The 21,033-nt window shown below is 41.6% G+C and overlaps 1 protein-coding gene across 1 annotated transcript in view; it reads right to left on the bottom strand.

Moving 5' to 3' along the window:
- The window catches only part of LOC111977225 (metabotropic glutamate receptor 4-like), a 309,721-nt gene that overhangs the window by 66,216 nt on the left and 222,472 nt on the right, over nt 1-21,033 (bottom strand). The window contains exons 4-6 of the mRNA XM_024006595.1: nt 6,383-6,518; nt 3,458-3,612; nt 2,996-3,136 (exon numbers count right to left, since the gene is read on the bottom strand). Coding sequence (XP_023862363.1) covers nt 2,996-3,136; nt 3,458-3,612; nt 6,383-6,518 — 432 coding nt within the window. The remainder of the gene's footprint in view (nt 1-2,995; nt 3,137-3,457; nt 3,613-6,382; nt 6,519-21,033) is intronic.

The raw sequence follows: 21,033 nt of genomic DNA, 5'->3' as shown, positions 1-21,033 counted from the left end.
GTATATCCGGCGCCACCTTCCCGCCCCAGTCCAGTACCACCAGTGAGTGCCTACACCACGTACCAGGCTTCCAGTGCGTCTCCAGAGCCCTGTTCCTCCTCCATGCACTAGCCCTGTGGTGCGTGTCTCCAGCCCAGTACCTCCAGTTCCGGCACCACGCACCAATCCTCCTGTGCGTCTCCAGAGCCCTGTACGCACTGTTCCTTCTCCCCGCACTCGCCCTGAGGTGCGTGTCCTCAGCCCGGTACCTCCAGTTCCGGTACCACGCACCAGGCCTATAGTGCGCTTTGAGAAGTCAGTGTGCCCTGTTCCTGCTCCCCGCACTAGCCTTGAGGTGCGTGTCTCCAGTCCGGTACCACCAGTTCCGGCACCACGCACCAGGCCTACAGTGCGGCTCATCTGGCAAGAGCTGCCCGTCTGCCAAGCGCCATCTGAGCCATCCGTCTGCCCAGTGCCATCTGAGCCATCCGTCTGCACAGCGCCATCTGAGCCATCCGTCTGCACAGTGCCATCTGAGCCATCCGTCTGTCCGCGAGCCATTAAGAGCCGCCCGTCTGGTCTCGAGCGCGCAGAGCCGTTTGTCAGTCAGGAGCCGCTAGAGCCATTCGTCAGTCAGGATCTGCCAGAGCCGCAACCAGACAGGATCTGCCAGAGCCGCCAGTCAGCCAGGATCTGCCAGAGCCGCCAGTCCAGCCAGGTCTGCCAGAGCGCCAGTCAGCCAGGATCTGCCAGAGCCGCCAGTCAGCCAGGATCTGCAAGAGCGCCAGTCCATCAGCCAGGATCTGCCAGAGCCCAGTCAGCCAGGATCTGCCAGAGCCGCCAGTCAGCCAGGATGCCAGGCCTCAGCAGCTGCCAGAGCCGCCAGTCAGCCATGAGCAGCCAGAGCCATCAGCGAGCCATGAGAAGCCAGAGCCGTCAGCGAGCCATGAGCAGCCAGAGCCGTCAGCGAGCCATGAGCAGCCAGAGCCGTCAGCCAGTCCGGAGCTGCCCCTCAGTCCGGAGCGTGTCGTCCTTCAGTCCGGAGCTGCCGTCCTTCAGCCGGAGCTGCCGTCCTTCAGTCCGGAGCTGCCGTCCTTCAGTCCGGAGCTGCCGTCCTTCAGTCCGGAGCTGCCGTCCTTCAGTCCGGAGCTGCAGTCCTTCAGTCCGGAGCTGCCCCTCAGTCCGGAGCTGCCGTCCCTCAGTCCGGTGCTGCCCCTATCCCGGAGCTGCCCCTCAGTCCGGAGCTGCGTTCCTCAGTCCGGTGCTGCCTCTTGTCCCAGTGCTGCCCCTTGTCCCGGTGCTGCCCATTGTCCCGGTGCTGTCCCTTGTCCCGGTGCTGCCCCTTGTCCCGGTGCTGCCCCTTGTCCCGGTGCTGCCCCTTGTCCCGGTGCTACCTCTTATTTTAGGTGGGTGTATTTGGAGGGTGGTCATTGGGAGGGGGTTACAAAAGTGGGAATTGACTATGGTGGGTTGGGGACCACGCCCAGAGCCTGAGCCACCACCGTGGTCAGATGCCCACCCAGACCCTCCCCTAGACTTTTGGTGGTGCGTCCGGAGTGCGCACCTTGAGGGGGGGGTTATGTCACGTTCCTGACCTGTTTTCAGTTGTTTTTGTATGTGTTTAGTTGGTCAGGGCGTGAGTTGGGGTGGGCATTCTATGTTATGTGTTTCTATGTTGGTTAATGGGTTGCCTGATATGGTTCTCAATTAGAGGCAGGTGCTTTACGTCTCCTCTGATTGAGAACCATATTAAGGTAGGTTGTTTCACATTGTTTGTTGTGGGTGGTTGTCTCCTGTGTCTGTGTTTGTAGCGCCACACGGGACTGTTTCGGTTTGTTTGTAGTCTGTACCTGTCCGTGCGTTCTTCGTGTATATGTAAGTTCTTATGTTCAGGTCGGTCTGCGTCGTTTGTTGTTTTGTAGTTTGTTTAAGAGTGTTTTCGTGTTTCATTTCGTTCTGTTAATAAATCATTATGGATTACAACGCTGCGTATTGGTCCGACCCTTCTCGCTTCTCCTCTTCAGACGAAGAGGAGGCGAGCATTCGTTACACCTACTGTGTTATTGACTTGTTTATTGTTTACTCCATGTGTAACTCTGTGTTGTTGTCTGTTCACACTGCTATGCTTTATCTTGGCCAGGTCGCAGTTGTAAATGAGAACTTGTTCTCAACTAGCCTACCTGGTTAAATAAAGGTGAAATAAAATTAAATAAATAAAAAACCCATCAAAGCTTCACAATCCAACCAATCCCAGAATCAGTACTGTCTAGACTGACTAGGACCCTGCAGATTGTGTTGTCTGTACAGGGAAATGAAAGACAGTCAGGCTTGGAGTGCCTACTGATTTTAATGACCTGTGAGCTTGTCTCTAATATGCTGATTGGATTTGCTATTGATTGTGTTTTCAACTTGTGTAATAAGTCCTGTTTTGGTGATTGCTATTGTACTGCAGTGCAGATTGAACTTGGCGACGTAGAGTAATGGGAACATTTAATCATGTTTAACGGAACAAGAGGATCCTACCATTTACATTGCATTTACCTAAAATGTACACTAGCTCATACTACGGTAACCTACATCTCTGCAAATGCGTAAGGCTGTTGGAGAAGGGTTATACGTTTACATTCAAATACAAACGAATGTTAAGATCTGTAATAAAACCAATCTATTTTGTTGACATTGCACTTTCAAAACACATTCTGCATTCCTCTAGTTACTTAAGTGCAATATAGTGATGATTATTCTATTCTGCTTAATTGATCATATTTGAATAATCAAAGTTCCTGGCAAAGTTTGGAACTTGCCACAGGAAGTATGTACAGTATACACCTGCAACCTGGGCGTACATTTTGGGCTCCATGTTTCTCACCAAAATAACCATAGTATTTAAAATAGATGGAATGGCACATCAACCAAAACATGTTCAGAATTCTAAAACAAGCGATTGTAGCTGTGAGGTCATAAATAGAATGTGTGTAGGAGTAGGCTATGGTAAACAAGGACACCCTACTCTTACTTGTGCACTTTTTGATGCCGGATCCTTTCTTCAGAGCGTGTCGACTGAGTTTGCACTGGAAGTTGTTTTCCCAGAACTCTGCAAACCAAATATTCCTTCTGTTGTTATCCAAAGTTCTGCTGATGAAGTAGCGATCAAACCCTAGAGAGATCAATGAGAGGCACAGTTGGATTTGAAATACTGCAGTGATGTGCATTGGATTTTCTGACGGTGACATGACTTTACCAACTATTTTTTCAACACTACATTGTACWTTCATCTCACTGGTGTTCTTATCCTGTTGTTGTTTACAGTGTGTCAGTGTTTAATATGGAAATATCATGCTATATTAGACTATATTGTCATAGACAACAGAAAATAGATAGAAATGTAATCCTCACTTGACCAGTACTACCTACCGTTGTGTGGCATTTAGAACAATGAGGAATAAAGGACATTATATAGTGTGTATAACATCAATACCTCGGATGGACTGCCGTTTAGGTAGGATCGTGACAGCCCCTTCTGCCATCTCCTCCTGGTTCAGGATGGGGGAGATCTTAGACCCCCAGCTGTCTGACCCCACCCATATAAAATGTCCTGTCTGGTTAGCCTTCTTAGCTGCTTGAAGAATCTGCCTGTAAGAAGGGAAAAGAGAGAATACAATACAATTCTTGACACTTATATACATAATTCGCCTTGATGATTAGTTGAAAACAGTGTGTTGGTACTGGACATGAACAAAAGCCTAACTGCACACCCGTGGGTCCCCAGAACCAGCACAACACACTAAAGAAGAACACCGTTGGAACACTGCCACCCTCCCTGCCTGTGACGGAGGCCACCCTGTGGAGTGTGCATGGTGCAGGCTAGCGAACACCCATCCCTGCCTGTGACAGAGGCCACCCTGTGGAGTGTGCATGGTGCAGGCTAGCGAACACCCATCCCAGCCTGCCAGTGCTGCCACATTACTCCAAGGTTGGTCCCTCCCTGGTAATAGAGCTAATTAAGAAGCAACCATGATGAGCCAGCCGGCGTTCCCTGCTGTTCCACCAGGCTCTGTATTAATTATTCATTCTGCTGCCACTAGTACCACAGTACTCATATCAAATTGCATTTCTAACCTGCGCAGAATACAACAGGTGCAGACTTTACTGTGAAATGCTTACTTACGAGCCCTTTCCCAACAATGCAGAGTTAATAAGACAAATTCGCAAAAAAAAAAAAAACATGAGACTATATAGAAGGAGTACCAGTACAGAGTCAATGTGCAGGGGTACGAGGTAGTTGAGGTAATATGTACATGTAGATAGGGGTAAAAGTGGCTAGGCAATCAGGATATATTAGACGTAGTACTGGAAACACAGTCGCTACAACAGCCAGGTACAATAACAATATAGTGTTCCCCTGAGTCACTCTGCTACCCTTATTCCTCACCACTCATACAAAGAATGAAGAGACTGAGAAAAATGCATGTTTGAATTATAATGACCTTTATCCTACCTCTCACTGAATAAACATGGTTTATTCTGAGCCCCAACATTCCCATATGGCTTTACAGGAGACAATAATGTCCATAACAAAACCTACAGTATACTATGCAAATGTTGTCATATGCTCCTTTTTTGCCTCACTTGAGAATGGTTCTTTGCATGGGTCCATGGCAACTTCTACAATCCTTGAAAATAAGATAGAACATATTCCTGGAAGTAAGGAGAAGGGAGGGAGCCTGTTTTGTCAACTGTCAATTGCAACCCCCCCCCCCCCCTAAGGTCGTTTACAGGACAATCTAGTTCATCACATAAACACCAGGTGTTCTCATCATGAAATCACTCAATTACATGTACTGAAGGTCTATGTTTAGGACAAAATGAATGATGGCATTAACATCCTTCTCCTGTGAATGAGGCCACTCTTGCTCAAGCATCTTTCTATAGCCTGAACGCTGAAAACTCTTAATTGTAGTATTTTATTAAGCGGCTGCACACTTACATTGACTGGTTTCAAGGGTAGAGCAGGCATACTGGGCTGAAATCCCCCTGGCTTTGTGTAATTACTGTATATCCACACTATTACCCATTACCAAGCTTGGATTAAGTCAATGAGCACTGGGACTTCTGCCCTGGTCATCCACCATCTACGGCTTCCTCAAATCACTGCCTGTATCCTTTAAGAAGAATATATACCTGACTAATGTCAACTGCTCTTCCTCTATATGGTAATTATAGGTTAATGCTATGTATAACAATTATTTTCCACACATTTGTACTGTTGAGCAAAAGCAATAGGACAGGGTAAAGAAAGGGCAAAGTTATTTAATGGTAACTTTGGTTACTGTAATATATTGCCTTTGGATACTTCTCACATTGGTTTATACTGTATGTGTTACTTGACTCAGCAACCCAATTTTTATTTTAAGCCTATTACCTCATAGAACCTCAAAGTCCCTGCATTTGGTGTATTGCCTCTGAGGGCAGATGGATATTATACAATATGCATTCTACTCACCAAGCTCTTGGAATAAGTTAACATTATTTATTATATATGTGAGTACAAATTACATTTTAAAGTCATTGCTATATTCTTGAATATAAAAAGTTCACAGGATAGGTCAAATTGAAATCAAATTGGCAATACATTGTGTAGGGTTTTGGCTCTTGCTCTCTCTTCTTATGCACCTCTCAACAAAAGTCCTGTGTTCATATTTACAAAATATAAGCCACTGCAGTGTTGTATTGTGAAATTATTATGATGCTATGTGTGTATCAAATGACAGACAGATGGCAAATGTTGCATCATATCATTTTGGAGGACAAGCCCATACATTAGGCTATATATGTACTGTATATTCTATGCTTGTGTTAGTACTAGGTCATTTTGGAATAAGCTGTAAAACATAATGGTTAGCTGCAACACTTGCACCCACACACATCACCAACTGCCACCCCATGCCAACTGATCAAGATGCTCCTCAGTCATCCTAAAGGTAACTAAAGGTTTACAACACTGCAGGGGAACAGAGGGAATTAAACAATATGCAGCAGATTGGAAATTGCTGTAATCTAGAAATATATAKAACAGATGAGAAGAACATATTATAATCAGAATGCTACATATAGTTAGATTGTATGTATTTAATGTAAACTGGCACACATTCATTACAATGTGGACACCTAATGAAAACAAAGCTGTTATAGCTTACAGTAAAAAGCTAACTGAATTTGTGGGATGTTATCTGAGGAGGACAATATACACATTTACAGCCATTTACACCAGTGTATACCCAATAGGCAAACATTATGAATGTTGTGTCATTAAACAGAAACTCAGATGGATTGAGTTACTTTGTTGCCATCATTTAGTTAGTTTCATATTTTTTTCATTCCTGTAACAGTCAACTGAACTTACCTAATGTCATCTTCGTTGGCAAAGAGAATGACAACCCGGGCGTTGTGGTTCTCTGACAGTCTACGGATTACCTTGTCAAACTCTCCAAGCTTAGGTTCTCGTGGTATCTTCACTGACTGAGAGATGCACACACCTCCTGCAACCAAGACAGAGGAAAAACATGTTAGAACAATTGTTTTTTGTTTGTTTTTTCAAGGGAAATGGGGATACCTAGTTAGTTGTACAACTGAATGCATTGAGCTGAAATGTGTCTTCCGCATTTAACCCAACCCCTCTGAATCAGAGAGGTGCGGAGTGCTGCCTTAACTGACATTCGCGTCTTCGGCGCCCGGAGAACAGTGGGTTAACTGRCTTGCTCAGGGGCAGAACAACAGGTTTTTACCTTGTCAGCTCAGGGATGGGATCCAACAACCTTTCGGTTACTGGCCCAACGCTCCTACCCCCCTACCCACCAGGCTTCCTGCCGCCCCTATTATATTGTTAGGGATTGAAAACTGGTCAAGGTGTGGAGAAATGCTGGATGCAAGAGAAACTTCTATATTTAAGAGTTTTATTAAACAAAAATGTGCACAGGGAGACCAAAATGAGACTTCTGCAGGGTTATTAATAAACTGCCACCCTTCAAAGGGAAGGGAGGACCTAAATGCTCTTCCTTATGTTTGTTGTTTCTTCCTTCCATGCATAATTCCAAAACATTAAATGAAGGCTGAAACCCGGGGGTTGAATAGACTATACATTTGACACCCATGGACGATTGTATGGCTAAGGGAACCAGATACCAATTACTAAGAATTGCTTTACGGTAACCTCTGACCTTAGAGACCAAATTCCAATAGGGAATAATCACCCAAATAGTGTTCTTAACAATAGACTGGGGAAAATAGACATGAACAAAAGCTGAACAGCTGATCTGTCTTGGGGCTCCCTCCAAACAGTTTAAAATCTGTACCTGGGGACTTTTACTTAAATAGACATTTATCTTTCTAAGGGTGTGCCATCTCTGATGTAGTTTGGAGTATTGGTACAGAACACCTGTCAGGAATCAGCATCAGAAAGAACTACATTGGTAAAACCAGCAAAGGGCATCTGCATTTAGATACAGTAAACCTCTATCTAAATTCAGGTTCTCCCCGAGCTAGTCTGGCATATCATTCTTAGAATCACCCTCTTTCTTATTTCTCTGTTTCAACTGAAAGTAGGCCAAAGCCAAGGATACATTTTTTTCGCTCTCTCCTGAACCAACCACACTAATCCTATTCATGTCTTCAGGACATTTTATGGATGTTTGGATGCAAGATTAAAATTGTGCAGGTGTAACATTTCACAGCAGGAGGAATGCAAGGTATTAAAACATATTTTCATGCACCACAAGGGGCAGATCTAAGACACGAAAACCCATCCATTCAGTTTATAGGGCTGCCAATGAGACTGGGTAAATTGTGTAGCGAACKTATACCCAAAATGAAATGGTGAGCACTGGATGCGTTTTGTGAATAGTTGCAARTTAGTATTATTTCTTTACCTTATTTTACCAGGCAGGTCAATTAAGAACACATTCTGTCCATGTATTATTGTTTAACTTTAGCACTGTTAGGCTTTTGTTTAATTATAAAAGACACATGCCTTGCTTCCTGGGAAAGCATCATTTAATTAATATGCAGCTTCAACTTCATACTTTCTGACACAGTAAGCATTATTTATGTTGTGTACTGTATAAATCCAAATGTATCAAGCCTTAAGGAATTTCACTGACTCATAGAACTATTAAGTGGGCCTTCAGAAACATTTAAAAACTGACTGTTGTTGCAAATAAATGAATAGTGATCAGATCAAAACTCCAAAACAGCCCACCCATACAGCACACATGTTATGGAAACCAGTGCTATTTCATCTAAATACAATCAGTCAAACCCATGTAACCTAATTCCATACTGATCATTCCTAATCTGGCGTGTTAGACTCTGATACATGTAACCGGTGTGAAATGGTTAGCTGTGCGTGCTAGTAGCGTTTCCATCAGTGACGTTACTCGCTCTGAGAACTTGAAGTAGTTATTTCCCTTGCTCTGCAAGAGCCTTGGCTTTTGTGGAGCAATAGGTAACTAAGCTTTGTGGGTGACTGTTGTTGATGTGTTCAGAGGGTCCCTGGATCCAGCCCAGGTTAGGGTGAGGAGATTGACGGAAGCAATACTGTTACACACACCCAATACACTTACAAGTCCCCAAAGAGAGCAACAAACCTTGCCTTGCCTTGAGGCATTGGTATCCAGCAGCAGAAAGAAAGTGAGCGAGCTCCAGCATACGTCCATTGGATACCAAACAAGCCAAGGCTTTCTAATTCCCAGAGAAACATTTCAGGAGAATTGTTTTGTCGTCCTGCCAAAATGCCACAGCGTCTATGTGCATGCTAATGAACTCGCCTCTCTTGACTCATACAAAGCCGGCCCGCTGTATCATCAATGCAGGAATAATACCCTCTGGTTCAGTGAATGGCTGCCAGGGCCTCACAATGGATCAGAAAACAAAGCTGCGCCCCAGCTCTGACTAATAGGTTGGGAAAGTGAAAGTAAGAAAAAAACAAGTAGCGAAGAACATTAGAGGGACAACAATGGCAGTGATGACAGGCTAGCTCATAGGTGCAAAGGGCCACTTCCAGTTGATGGCATGCACCAGTCCTCAGTCAATGTCGTGCATTGGATGTTCTTGTACTCCCACATGCTGTATAGTACAAGTAGTTTATTTTTCTTTGATTTTGCGGTATTGCTAAACCACTGGATTTTTATCACTATTTGTTTACCTGGTGAATGTTCTAATCTTGCTGGTCATGCATGTGACAACAAATAGGCCTAGATGAAGCAGCTGGCGCTGGCGGTACTCTGCCTATGTAGTCACTGGGCTGGATCATTTATTTTTCTTCTCTGGAAAAATAGAGACTTATTCCTACTCATATTGTGGTTCATGTCTGTTTCTTGCATGGCCAGCCATCGTCATATTGACAGATCCATGATTCCACAATTCTTTCCTACACCCTCCACATTAGATTGAAAGCCATTTGTGGGTTTACATCTACAGCATATTCTTACTTGAGACAGGAAATTAGGGAGTGTTTTATAGACTACCTACAATCACCATTCAGGGCCCCACTCTATGCAGTCTCCCATCCCACTTTCTTGTTGTCCGTCTCCAATCCTACTCTGTTCCACCCTGTAAACTTTTTCCAACTAATTAAACCCAGTCTAAACTAATTATCCTGGTAGGTTTGTCTATCCATCTAGCTGTCTCATTCTATATACAGTACATAGCCAGTAGACTCATGGGAAATTTTACTTCAGCAAGATCTAGAGGAATGCTATAGCACCTCTGTCAGGTTTTGGCCAGGACTGTTCAGGTTTTGGTCACTAGATGTCCCCATTGCACCTTTTTTGTACCTTTTGTTTTTTCCTTGCTCTAATTATTGTTTGCACCTGTGTGTCGTTCCCTTGTTAGTATTTAAACCCTGTGTGTTCCTCAGTTCTTTGCTCAGTGTTTGTATGTTAGCACCCAGCCCCAGCCTTGTTGTGAACATATTTCTCTTATTGGATTTTCCAGAGGTTCTCTGGTTTAGTGCTTGTGTATTTTTGAGTAGTCTTTTGAGGTTTGTTTTTCCCTGCTGTTTTTACCACTTTGTGGAGTTTCTTTGTATTTTGGAGGATATCCATTTTGTGCCTCTTGGCTTTATTTTTGGACGTGGTGGATTTATATTCTTTGCCTGAAGATCTTGTCCTTTTATTAAACCACCATTTCTAGTACTGCTGAGTCTGCCTCATCTTCTGGGTTCTGCCGACTATTAGTGACTGTTTCTCTCACCGGGTCCTGACAACCTCTCCTTGTCATTACTGGAGACTCTATCCATCTTAAGAGCGTCTTTGCCTCACTGGTGTCTCAGTCCCAGGGTCCCTAACCATATGCTCTGTGGAGGAGATAGAGAGTTATCCCTTCTCCCCGCTCCCTCTTCACTGCTACTTTTCTGTGGCCTAGCCTCTGGAGAAGGGAGCCAGGGGAGGGAGAGATAGAAAGTGAAAGCAGTCGAGGTCCACTATAAAGATCTAATAGATCTGCAGGAAAATACATTTAAGTCCTTTCTGCAACTTTCTGTATTTCACCAAAAAAATGGTTGATCTGTTTAAGGATGTAATGGAATTTAAACAAAGTTTGGAATTTACGCAGTCGGAGGTGGAGAAGCACCATTCAACACCATGTCTGAGGATTTTGCATTTTCCAAACAACCCTTGACAAGTTCTTCCAAAGGAGACTACCTCGAAAACCAATTGAGGTGCAATAACATTTTAATCGATGGAATTGAGGACGTAAAGACAGACTTTGCATGTCAAGGCCAAGAAACTCCTGGAAGATCAACTCAAACAGGACCCTAATGTAACGATGTGCGCTGAGAGTCGGGATGCAAGTCCAGGGAGTGAATACATTTAATAAAGGAACGGAACTTAATACAAAACAAGAAACACAAACAACGCACAGACATGAAGCTGGAACAGAAATATCAGTGCCTGGGGAAGGAACCAAAGGGAGTGACATATATAGGGAAGGTAATCAAGGAGGTGATGGAGTCCAGGTGAGAGTCATGAGGCGCTGGTGCGCGTGACGATGGTGACAGGTGTGTGGGATAATGAGCAGCCTGATGACCTAGAGGCCGGAGAGGGAGCACACGTGACACCTAAACTCATCGAGATGGAGAGGGCGCATAGGAATGGCACTTTATTCCCCGATGGACCGCCCAGATCTAGAATGGTGAAACTGCTCTGGTTCAAAGACAAGGAGGATATTCTCAGAAGAGCCAAACGCCTGTAGGGAACCAAAATCTTCATCAATGAAGACTTCTCCAAAAAAGGTATGCCTCAAAAAAAAGGAACTGTTGCAGGTGACTCCGCTATAGTCAACTGATTTGACACACACACACACACACACACATTCATACACATATTTATTCTACTTTGTTCATGTGTTTCACCTAACCTCATGACCAAAAACACACATCGCTCTAAATGTCATAACCCTCTGAAGTCTTCAGTGGTGTTATGTGGACTGTGTCAATGTGCATTCCATAAGAAGTGCACCCCTATGATAAAACTTTTAAAACCAGATTCAAATTAACCCAAATGTATTGCTGTATTGGACATGTGAGGCTTGCAGTTCTATTTTTCTGTTCCACTCTCTGGATGATTGTGACTTTGTATCTCAGTTGGGCACGATATCAACCCTGATAATATGGTCTTTAACCCATTAGATATTAATAAAGAGAACTATAAATATAATGATTGTTTTAATCCAGATTCAAATTACCTGACATTTACCAGAGATGAGTCTATCACTTGTGATTACTATAATGTTACGCAATTTAACAACCTGTATATCAGTGTATCTAATTCCAAGACAAGCTTATTTTCTACCTTTTCATTGGAACGTTCGCATTCTTCATAAAAATCATCACCACCCTGTTCATTTTCTGTCTTCTCTCAATTTTCCATTGTTGCCCTTTCAGAAACATGTTTGACTGAAGAGACAACCATGCTTTATGACACATCTCCTTCTAATACTGTTCACCACTGTAGAACATCCAGAGTGGGAGGAGGACTGTCCATTATTGGTCAGAAATGTTTTCAATTCTTTGTAATAGAGGATCTCGCACTTACATCTGATAACATTGATGTTGAATCTCTTTTCATCGAAATTCCCTCCTGTACATTTTTGGGTGGTAAAAAACTGGTAATTGGATGCATCTATCGGCCACCCAATACTGACATAGCTTCAAATCCAAATTTGAAACTAGCAAAAATGTGTTTTCTATAAGGTGATTACAACATAAACGTACTTAAAAGTGAGAACCACTCACTGACATCTGACTTTTTGAATACTTTATACTACAGCTATCTGTATCCCCTTATCTATAAGCCTACAAGAGTGACCAGATCATCAATATTTTTTTTTACAAATTCTTTGAATAATGTGGCTAATACAGCAATACTTTATACTGATATTTATTCTCCTTGGCAGCTGGAAATGAACAGATGGAAATGATTAGTAGCATTAAATGTATATATATATTTTTCAAAGTAATTGTGAGCGCTTTAGGATGTTGATTAATGATATTTAATGGGAACATTTTTATAATCAGGCCAATGTGGAGTCTGCTTACCAGACTTTTCTCATATCTTTCAATTCTGTATTTCACCACTGCTTTCCCTTAGTTAAATGGCGTAAGGGAGCAGCAGAAGGGTTCTGGAAACCTTGGTTTACAACCGGTTTCCTCAGTTAATAAAAACAAGTTGTATAAAAAGTTTATCCAAAATTCCTCTCCCCTGAATTCTGCAAATTCCAAAAAGTGTAAGAACACATTGCTCCTGCTTTTTCCCCAGTCTCGCTTTTTCCTCGCCTTCCTGATTTTTGTACCTTGCTTTTCCTGAGCCTGCCTGCCGTCCTGTACCTTTGCCTCTCCTCTGGATTATCGACCCCTGCCTGCCTTAACCTGACGTTTGCCTGCCCCTGTTGCTGTAATAAACATTGTTACTTCAACACAGTCTGCATTTGGGTCTTACCTGAAACATGATAGAAATTCCTTGGATTACATTAAGGGACATCTCCATTCTCTGCTTCAGTTTGARCCCCCTGGTGTACTGTAATGGAGGTGATAGAGGTAATTGGAAACTTAAATATATCAGCAGTAGGTCATGATGAGACTGGTGCCTCTTTGGTGAAATCAGTGTCTTCCTTGATTACTGAGCCTCTAACGTACAGTCCCATTCAAAAGTTTGGACAAACCTACTCATTCCAGGGTTTTTCTTTAGTTTAACTATTTTCTAAATTGTAGAATAATAGTGAAGATATCAAAACTATGAAATAACACATGTGGAATCATGTAGTAACCAAAAAGGTGTTAAACAAATATATTTGAGATTCCTCAAAGTAGCCAGCCTTTGCCTTGATGACAGCTTTGCACACTCTTGGTATTCTCTCAACCAGCTTCACCTGAAATGCTTTCCCAACAGTCTTGAAGGAGTTCCCACATATGCTGAGCACTTGTTGGCTGCTTTTCCTTCACTCTGCGGTCCAACCCATCCCAAACCATCTCAATTGGGTTGAGGTTGGGTGATTGTGTAGGCCAGGTCATCTGATGCAGCACTCCACCACTCTCTTTCTTGGTCAAATAGCTCTTACACAGCATGGAGGTGTGTACGGGCTGCAGAAAAACAAATGATAGTCCCACTAAGCGAAAACCAGATGGGATAGCATATAGTTGCAGAATGCTGTGGTAGCCATGCTGGTTAAGTGTGCCTGGAATTCTAAATAAATCACAGACAGTGTCACCAGCAAAGCACCCCCACACCTCCTCTTCTATGCTTCACAGTGGGAACCACACATGCGGAGATCATCTGTTCACCTACTCTGCGTCTCAGAAAGACACAGCGGTTGGAACCAAAAATCTCAAATTTGGACTCATCAGACCAAAGGACAGATTTCCACCGGTCTAATGTACATTGCTCGTGTTTTCTTCAACCAAGCAAGTCTCTTCTTCTTATAGTTGTCCTTTAGTACTGGTTTCTTTGCACCAATTCGACCATGAAGGCCTGATTCACGCAGTCTCCTCTGAACAGTTTATGTTGATATGTTTATGTTGAGATGTGTCTGTTACCTGAACTCCGAGAAGCATTTATTTGGGCTGCAATTTCTGAGGCTGTTAACTCCAATGACCTTATCCTCTGCAGCAGAGGTAATTCTGTCTCTTCCTTTCCTATGGCGGTCCTCATAAAGAGACAGTTTCATCATAGTGCTTGATGGTTTTTCCGACTGCACCTGAAGAAACTTTCAGAGTTCTTGAAATTTTCGAGATTGACTTACATTCATGTTTTAAAGTAATGATGGACTGTCGTTTATCTTTGCTTATTTGAGCTGTTCTTGCCATAATATGGACTTGGTCTTTCACCAAATAGGGCTATCTTCTGTATACTACCCTTACCTTGTCACAACACAACTGATTGGCTCAAACGCATTAAGAAGGAAAGAGACCTGTTAATTGAAATGCATTCCAGGTGACTACCTCATGAAGTTGGTTGAGAGAATGCCAAGAGTGTGCAAAGCTGTCAAAGGGAAAGGGTGTCTAGTTTGAAGAATATCAAATATAAAATAACACTTTTTTGGTTATTGCATGATTCCATATGTGTTATTTCATAGTTTTGATGTCTTTACTATTATTCTGCAATTTAGAAAATAGTAAAAATAAAGAAAAACCCAGGAATTATTACGTGTGTCCAAACTTTTGACTGGTAGTGTATATCTTCACCAAAGCTATGGAAACTGGTATTGTGCCTAAAGATTAGAAAATGTCAAAAGTATCCCCCTCTATAAATATCAGCATCAAAGATCTTTTACAAATTATCGCCCAATATCTGTACTACCATGTTTTTCTAAAATCCTTGAAAAAATTGGTGTATAAGAGAACGTTGAAACATTTAAATCAACACTATATTCTGTATGCGCACCAATATGTTTTTTGTAAAAATTACTCCACAGGCTCTTTTGCAACTTGTGGATAAAATCTTTTCAGCCCTGAACAACAATGAATACGCTCTTGGCATATTTTTAGATTCATCCAAAGTGTTTGACACGGTTTATTTTTATTTTATTTAACCTTCAATCATGAAATATTACTTTATTTATAAATTGCATTATTACAGTTTTCATGATTATACATATAATTGCCTTGAAAGTTATGTTTATGACAGAGAACAATTTGTTTATGCAAATGTGGGTGCATCTACCAGGCCAAGATATCCTGTGGTGTGTCACAGGGTTTGATAATTGGACCTTTGGTATTCCTAATCTATATCAATGACCTTGCTGCTGTGTCTTTTACCATACTTCTTTGCTGATGATACCAATTTGATTTTATCACTAAATCATTTTGATTCACTAATTAATAAAGCCAACTCAGGCATGGCCAAATTTTCTGAATGGTTCCAGATCAACAAATTATCTTTAAATGTACAAAAATCCAACTTTATTGTATTCACTATTAAGAATAAGAAATATTGCAAAAAATAAAAAGAGCCAGAATCTCAATTGGTGGGAATGAAATGGAACAAGTCACATCCACTATATTCCTCAGAGTTCTAACTGATGAAAAGCTTTCCCAGAAAGATCATATTCATTTTGTCTGCAGCAAAGTTATGAAATCAGTTGGTATCATCAAAAAGATTAGTGGTTTGGTTCATCAGGCTTGAGTCCTAACTCTATACTATAGCATAATTGACCCAAATCTAATTTTCTGTAATATTGTCTGGGCCAGTACATTATGTATAACACAAGACACTGCGATAACCTTTTCCCTCTTATCTGCCGCACCTCACATAGTCAATTCTCTATCAGATACAGAGGTACCATGCTCTGGAATTCTTATCTTCACATTGCCTGATGAACCAAACTACTCAGTAATCTCCTCCATATAGCATAACTCTCACACACTCACATGCACACGCACGTTTAAACAAAACAAATATTTTGTTTTCTGTGATTACTGATCAATTAATTCATACATTTATAATTAATAGGTTTTGTTATCTGTTTTAATAAAAATAAAAATAAATTGTACTTAAGTATTGTTTTTGTGTGGTGTGGTTTTCATATAATTATGCCCTTGTGCTTCCAACCACAGCTGCACACCATTTTTATTTAAATGTGGGTCCTCTAATGGGTCTGTGGCACAAAATCACTGCTAGCATGCCTGCTTCATCAGCTATTATATTGCAATCATATTACAATGCATTACCAATCTCTGTACAATTGTAGGAATATAATATGTATTCATTGTTCTGCAGGTATTCTTATTATTTCCTCATTACAGAGATGTTTGGTGGGGGAGTTTATTTTGAACTGCGAAAACAAATCCAGCACAGACTGTTATGCCTTTTTATCGATCTAATTATGATCGTTCCCTCATTATGCATCTGCTATTATAGTTATGCAAGGTAATAATCCAACGGTAATGACTACCTTCCAGGAACCTGTTTCTCCACGAAATGCATTTCTAGATTAATTTTAGCTGCAGGACAGGTTTTAATTAGGAAAATTCTCCTTCTTTCCCCTCTTCTATGACGAAATTCCCCACATTGCAGACCAATCATTTAGATCCACTGTCATATGGTATGAACATGTAGACAGAAAGACAGATAGATAGTCAAGCAATTAATAAAAACACAGTGAATGTTGCAACCACCCTAGCATGGAAACAATTTTCTTAATCTCTGAGGAGATTCATATAAGTAATTATCTGTTGCTTAGAATAAATGCTTTGAATCTTGCCCTGAGAACTAGTATCAAAGATCGTTTTAATTTGAATCATATTGATATGATATTGTTCAGCTATTGAATGGGAAGAAATAAATGACCACAATTTCACCTCACCAACTTGCCATTTGTTTTTATTTATCCATATGCCAAAGCCATTTCTCAGAACTCCCCTATCATCCTCTTTAGAACTGAGAAATGTACAAAATCCAAAAGGGCACCTATGTGTACAGTATGCCCTCCCCAGATAGTAAGGGAAGGTGTGCTTGTATTATAAGGAACACTAGAGGACTTGTCAGACAGTATAGGGTTTACTTAGTTTACTCAGTGTGTATGCTAATATGAGGCAGCAGCTCTGGAATGAATCGTGGTAGAGGCGTGGGTTCACCGTCACTGTGGGAGAATGCCGCCGTTTCTGTTGTGCCCACAGGCCTGCTTGTCAAACACTTTTAGGGCCCATGGGGATTCACACTAATATCCTGCTTTTCCTCTCTTACTCTGGTGCTGCTGATCATGTACTTCCTAGTTAATACTGCTCCAGTTACACAATAATATTTATGTTGATGCATGACATGGCTGACAACTTTGAGAAGTTTGCTCTTACAGTCACTGTGTGTTGTGTGTGCTGTGTGTAGTGTGCGGTGTGCAGTGTCTACCAAGGCAGATGTTTAATAAACACAGACTGTACACTTGAAAGGGGGAAGGTACACTAGAGTCTATAAGAAGAGGGAGCAGAGAGGTGTACTAACAGGAGAGGAGGGAGTAGCTAGGAGAACAGGGGGAATACAGAGAGAGCAGTGAGGCAGCACACACCTTCTAGGTACAAGAGAAAACAGAGGGGAGTATTAGAGCACTCTGTTATGCCTGGGATATTTACATTTGGAAACAGAGAGAAACGGGATTTGGAACTAGCGGAGGCAGACATGAAAAGCTATGAAGTGAAAATAGGTTGTGCCTTAGCACCCTCATTGCTAGCTGAGTACATAGACACAGTAAACAAGTGCATACAACACATATACCAGTGGATGCTCCTCAGAGGAGGAAGGGGAGGACCATCCTCCACAGTGAATTTCAGAAAATGTTTAATTGTAAGACATTTAAAATTGTATCACTTTTAGATAAAACTATACTAAATATACATGTGTATATATACACGTGTCACCAAATAACTGATTAAAACACACTATTTGCAAAGAAGGTCTACGGTACCCTCAATAGTACTCTGTAGGGTAGTACCATGGTGTAGCCGGAGGACAGCTAGCTTCCGTACTCCTCTGGGTACATTGAATTCAATACAAACCTAGGAGGCTCATGGGTCTCACCCCTTCCATAGACTTACACAGTAATTATAACAACTTCCGGAGGACATTCTCCAGCCTATCAGAGCTCTTGCAGCATGAACTGACATGTCCACCCAATCAACGGATCAGAGAATATATCTAGTACTGAAAGCATACATTACAGCTAGGTAGCACTGCAGTGTATAACATGTGGTGAGTAGTTGACTCAAAGAGAGAGAAAGAAAATAGTTGAACAGTTTTGAACAAACTATTTTCTTCCAAAATGAAGGAGAAGCAAGAGAGAAATAGAGAGCAAATAGCTAGCAAATGCAGTTAGCTAGTTTAGCCTACTGAAACAACATTAGCTAGCTGGCTATGACGTTCCAACAAAACACTGGAACTCTTCCAAGTCAAGGTAAGCTTTTGGTAATACTAATTTATTGCCACCAGGGCTGACTGTACACTAACATTATTGCATGATTGTAGCGGGTTTACTAGCGCGTTAATTCTATTAGCTATGTTGACTATAACATTGCTTTATCTTCTAATTGGTCCCAATCCCGGATACGGGAGCACCCCCCACAGTAAGAAAGCTGACTAGCATAGCCTAGCATAGCGTCACAAGTAAATACTAGCATCTAAATATCATTAAATCACAAGTCCAAGACACCAGATGAAAGATACACATCTTGTGAATCCAGCCATCATTTCTGATTTTTAAATGTTTTACAGGGAAGACACAATATGTAAATCTATTAGCTAACCACGATAGCAAAAAGACCACCCACTTTTTCCCCCACCATTTATTTCCTGCATAGCGTAGCTATCACAATTTTCGACAAATAAAGATAATATAGCCACTAACCAAGAAACACTTCATCAGATGACAGTCTGATAACATATTTATTGTATAGCATATGTTTTTTTTAGAAAAATTGCATATTTCAGGTATAAACACAGTTCTACATTGCAGCTGCAATCTGAAATAGTGCCGAAGCAGCCAGAATAATTACAGAGACCAACGTCAAATACCGAAATACTCATCATAAAACATTTTCGAAAAATACACAGCGTACAGCAAATGAAAGACCAACATCTTGTGAATCCAGCCAATATTTCAGATTTTTTAAGTGTTTTACAGCGAAAACACAATTAGCATTATTAGCTACCACAATAGCCGGAAAACACAAGCCGTTTACCAGTAGCAAAGGTTAGCGATCGTAACAATCCAGCAAAAGATATATAATTTTTGACTAACCTTGATATACTTCATCAGATGACAGTCCTGTAACATCATATTACACAATGCATATAGGTTTTGTTCGAAAATGTGCATATTTAGCAGCACAAAACGTGGTTATACAATGTGATTAGTAGCAACATTTCAGGCAATTCTGGCCGCGCCATCTTTTGGAGAGGCACCTAATCTAATCGATAACTAATCGTAAACTTGACTAAAAAATACAGGTTGGACAGCAAATGAAAGACACATTAGTTCTAATGCAACCGTTGTGTTAGATTTTTAAAATTAACGTTACTCGACATTCAGCGTGCGGTTACAGCGAGACCATGCCTAAATAATGGCGGACTAATAATTTTACATCTTTCCACAGATATACGAATTAACATCATAAATAGCTCTTACTTTTGGATGATCTTCCATCAGAATCTTGGCAAGTGGTCCTTTGTCCAGAACAATCGCTCTTTTGGTTGAAAGATGTCCTCTACTCCTGTAGAAATTAGCTGCTAACGCCGATGTACCGGAGAGTGCCCAACTCGTGATAACGCCTGACAAAGAAACTCCAGAAAATCGCAATAAACTGAAACTGCTATAAGTCGGTTTAAATTAACTACCTTATGAAGTTTTTAAGACAAAAAACAAATAATCAGAGCCGGAGATATAGAACTGCTAAACCGAAAGCTTTTGAAGACGCCATGCCGGTTCCCTCCTGCGTCAGGCGCCTCGTCGAAAAGGTCGGTACTTCCGCTTCCAAGAGGTTTTATACTCCCCCAGATGGTGCTATCCGCTCCATTCAAAGTCTCACCGCTTACTGACATTCTAGGGGAAGGCGTATGCAGTGCATGTAGCCCCATAGTTTATAAGGGAATTTATAAACCGACCCTGGAACAGAGACCTCAATTTCAGAAATCTCACTTCTTGACAGGAAGTGAGCTGCAGAATGAGTTCTGTTTCACTCAGAGAAATAATTCAAACGGTTTTAGAAACTAGAGAGTGTTTTCTATCCAGTAGTAATAATAATATGCATATTGTACGAGCAAGAATTGAGTACGAGGCAGTTTAATCTGGGAACGAAAAATCTTCAAAGTGTAAACAGCACCCCTATTGAAAAAGGATTCTATCTATGGTACAACGATGTAGGCTGTGTGCACGGTTTGGCTTGTACATTTTTTTTCTGCCTGGTCACATACATCTGATCTGTTGTGCATTGAAGTCCACAAGCAAAGGGAAGAGATGAGAGGAGGAGAGCGTGTAGATAGATGCGAGAAAGAATACAATGTGGCTGCTATGAAAGTGAACAGTGTTTACGCGTGATCAGCGGTGTATTCATTTGCGATTCTGTTTAAAAACGTTTCTTAACTGAAGCAACGGAACAAAACGGAGATAAACATACCTACATTGTCCAATAGAAACTGTTGGACTAATGATTACACCCTATATCAGCTAGATGCAGGCAAGAGTGTGCAAGATGGTATTGAATGTCACTGTCTGCCTATGTGTCATCACTCGACCTGTGTGCACCTACGTTGTAAACTTTCATTCATAGGCTAGGTTGTAGCAACCTCATGACGGGTATAGCAAAAATCATGTAGTAGCCTAAACCTGTTGCTGTTACATAGTTCGGCGCACAATTGGCACAGCGTCGCCCGGGTTTGGCCGGTTAAGGCCGCACTGTAAATAAGAATTTGTTTCTTTTTTTTTTTTCTTTTTTTAGTTTCACCTTTATTTAACCAGGTAGGCTAGTTGAGAACAAGTTCTCATTTGCAACTGCGACCTGGCAAGATAAAGCATAGCAGT

This window comes from Salvelinus sp. IW2-2015, linkage group LG17, assembly GCF_002910315.2.
Source record: "Salvelinus sp. IW2-2015 linkage group LG17, ASM291031v2, whole genome shotgun sequence".
Taxonomy (NCBI): domain Eukaryota; kingdom Metazoa; phylum Chordata; class Actinopteri; order Salmoniformes; family Salmonidae; genus Salvelinus; species Salvelinus sp. IW2-2015.
The sequence above is the reverse complement of the archived record's forward strand: the minus strand, read 5'-3'. Positions and strand labels throughout refer to the sequence as shown.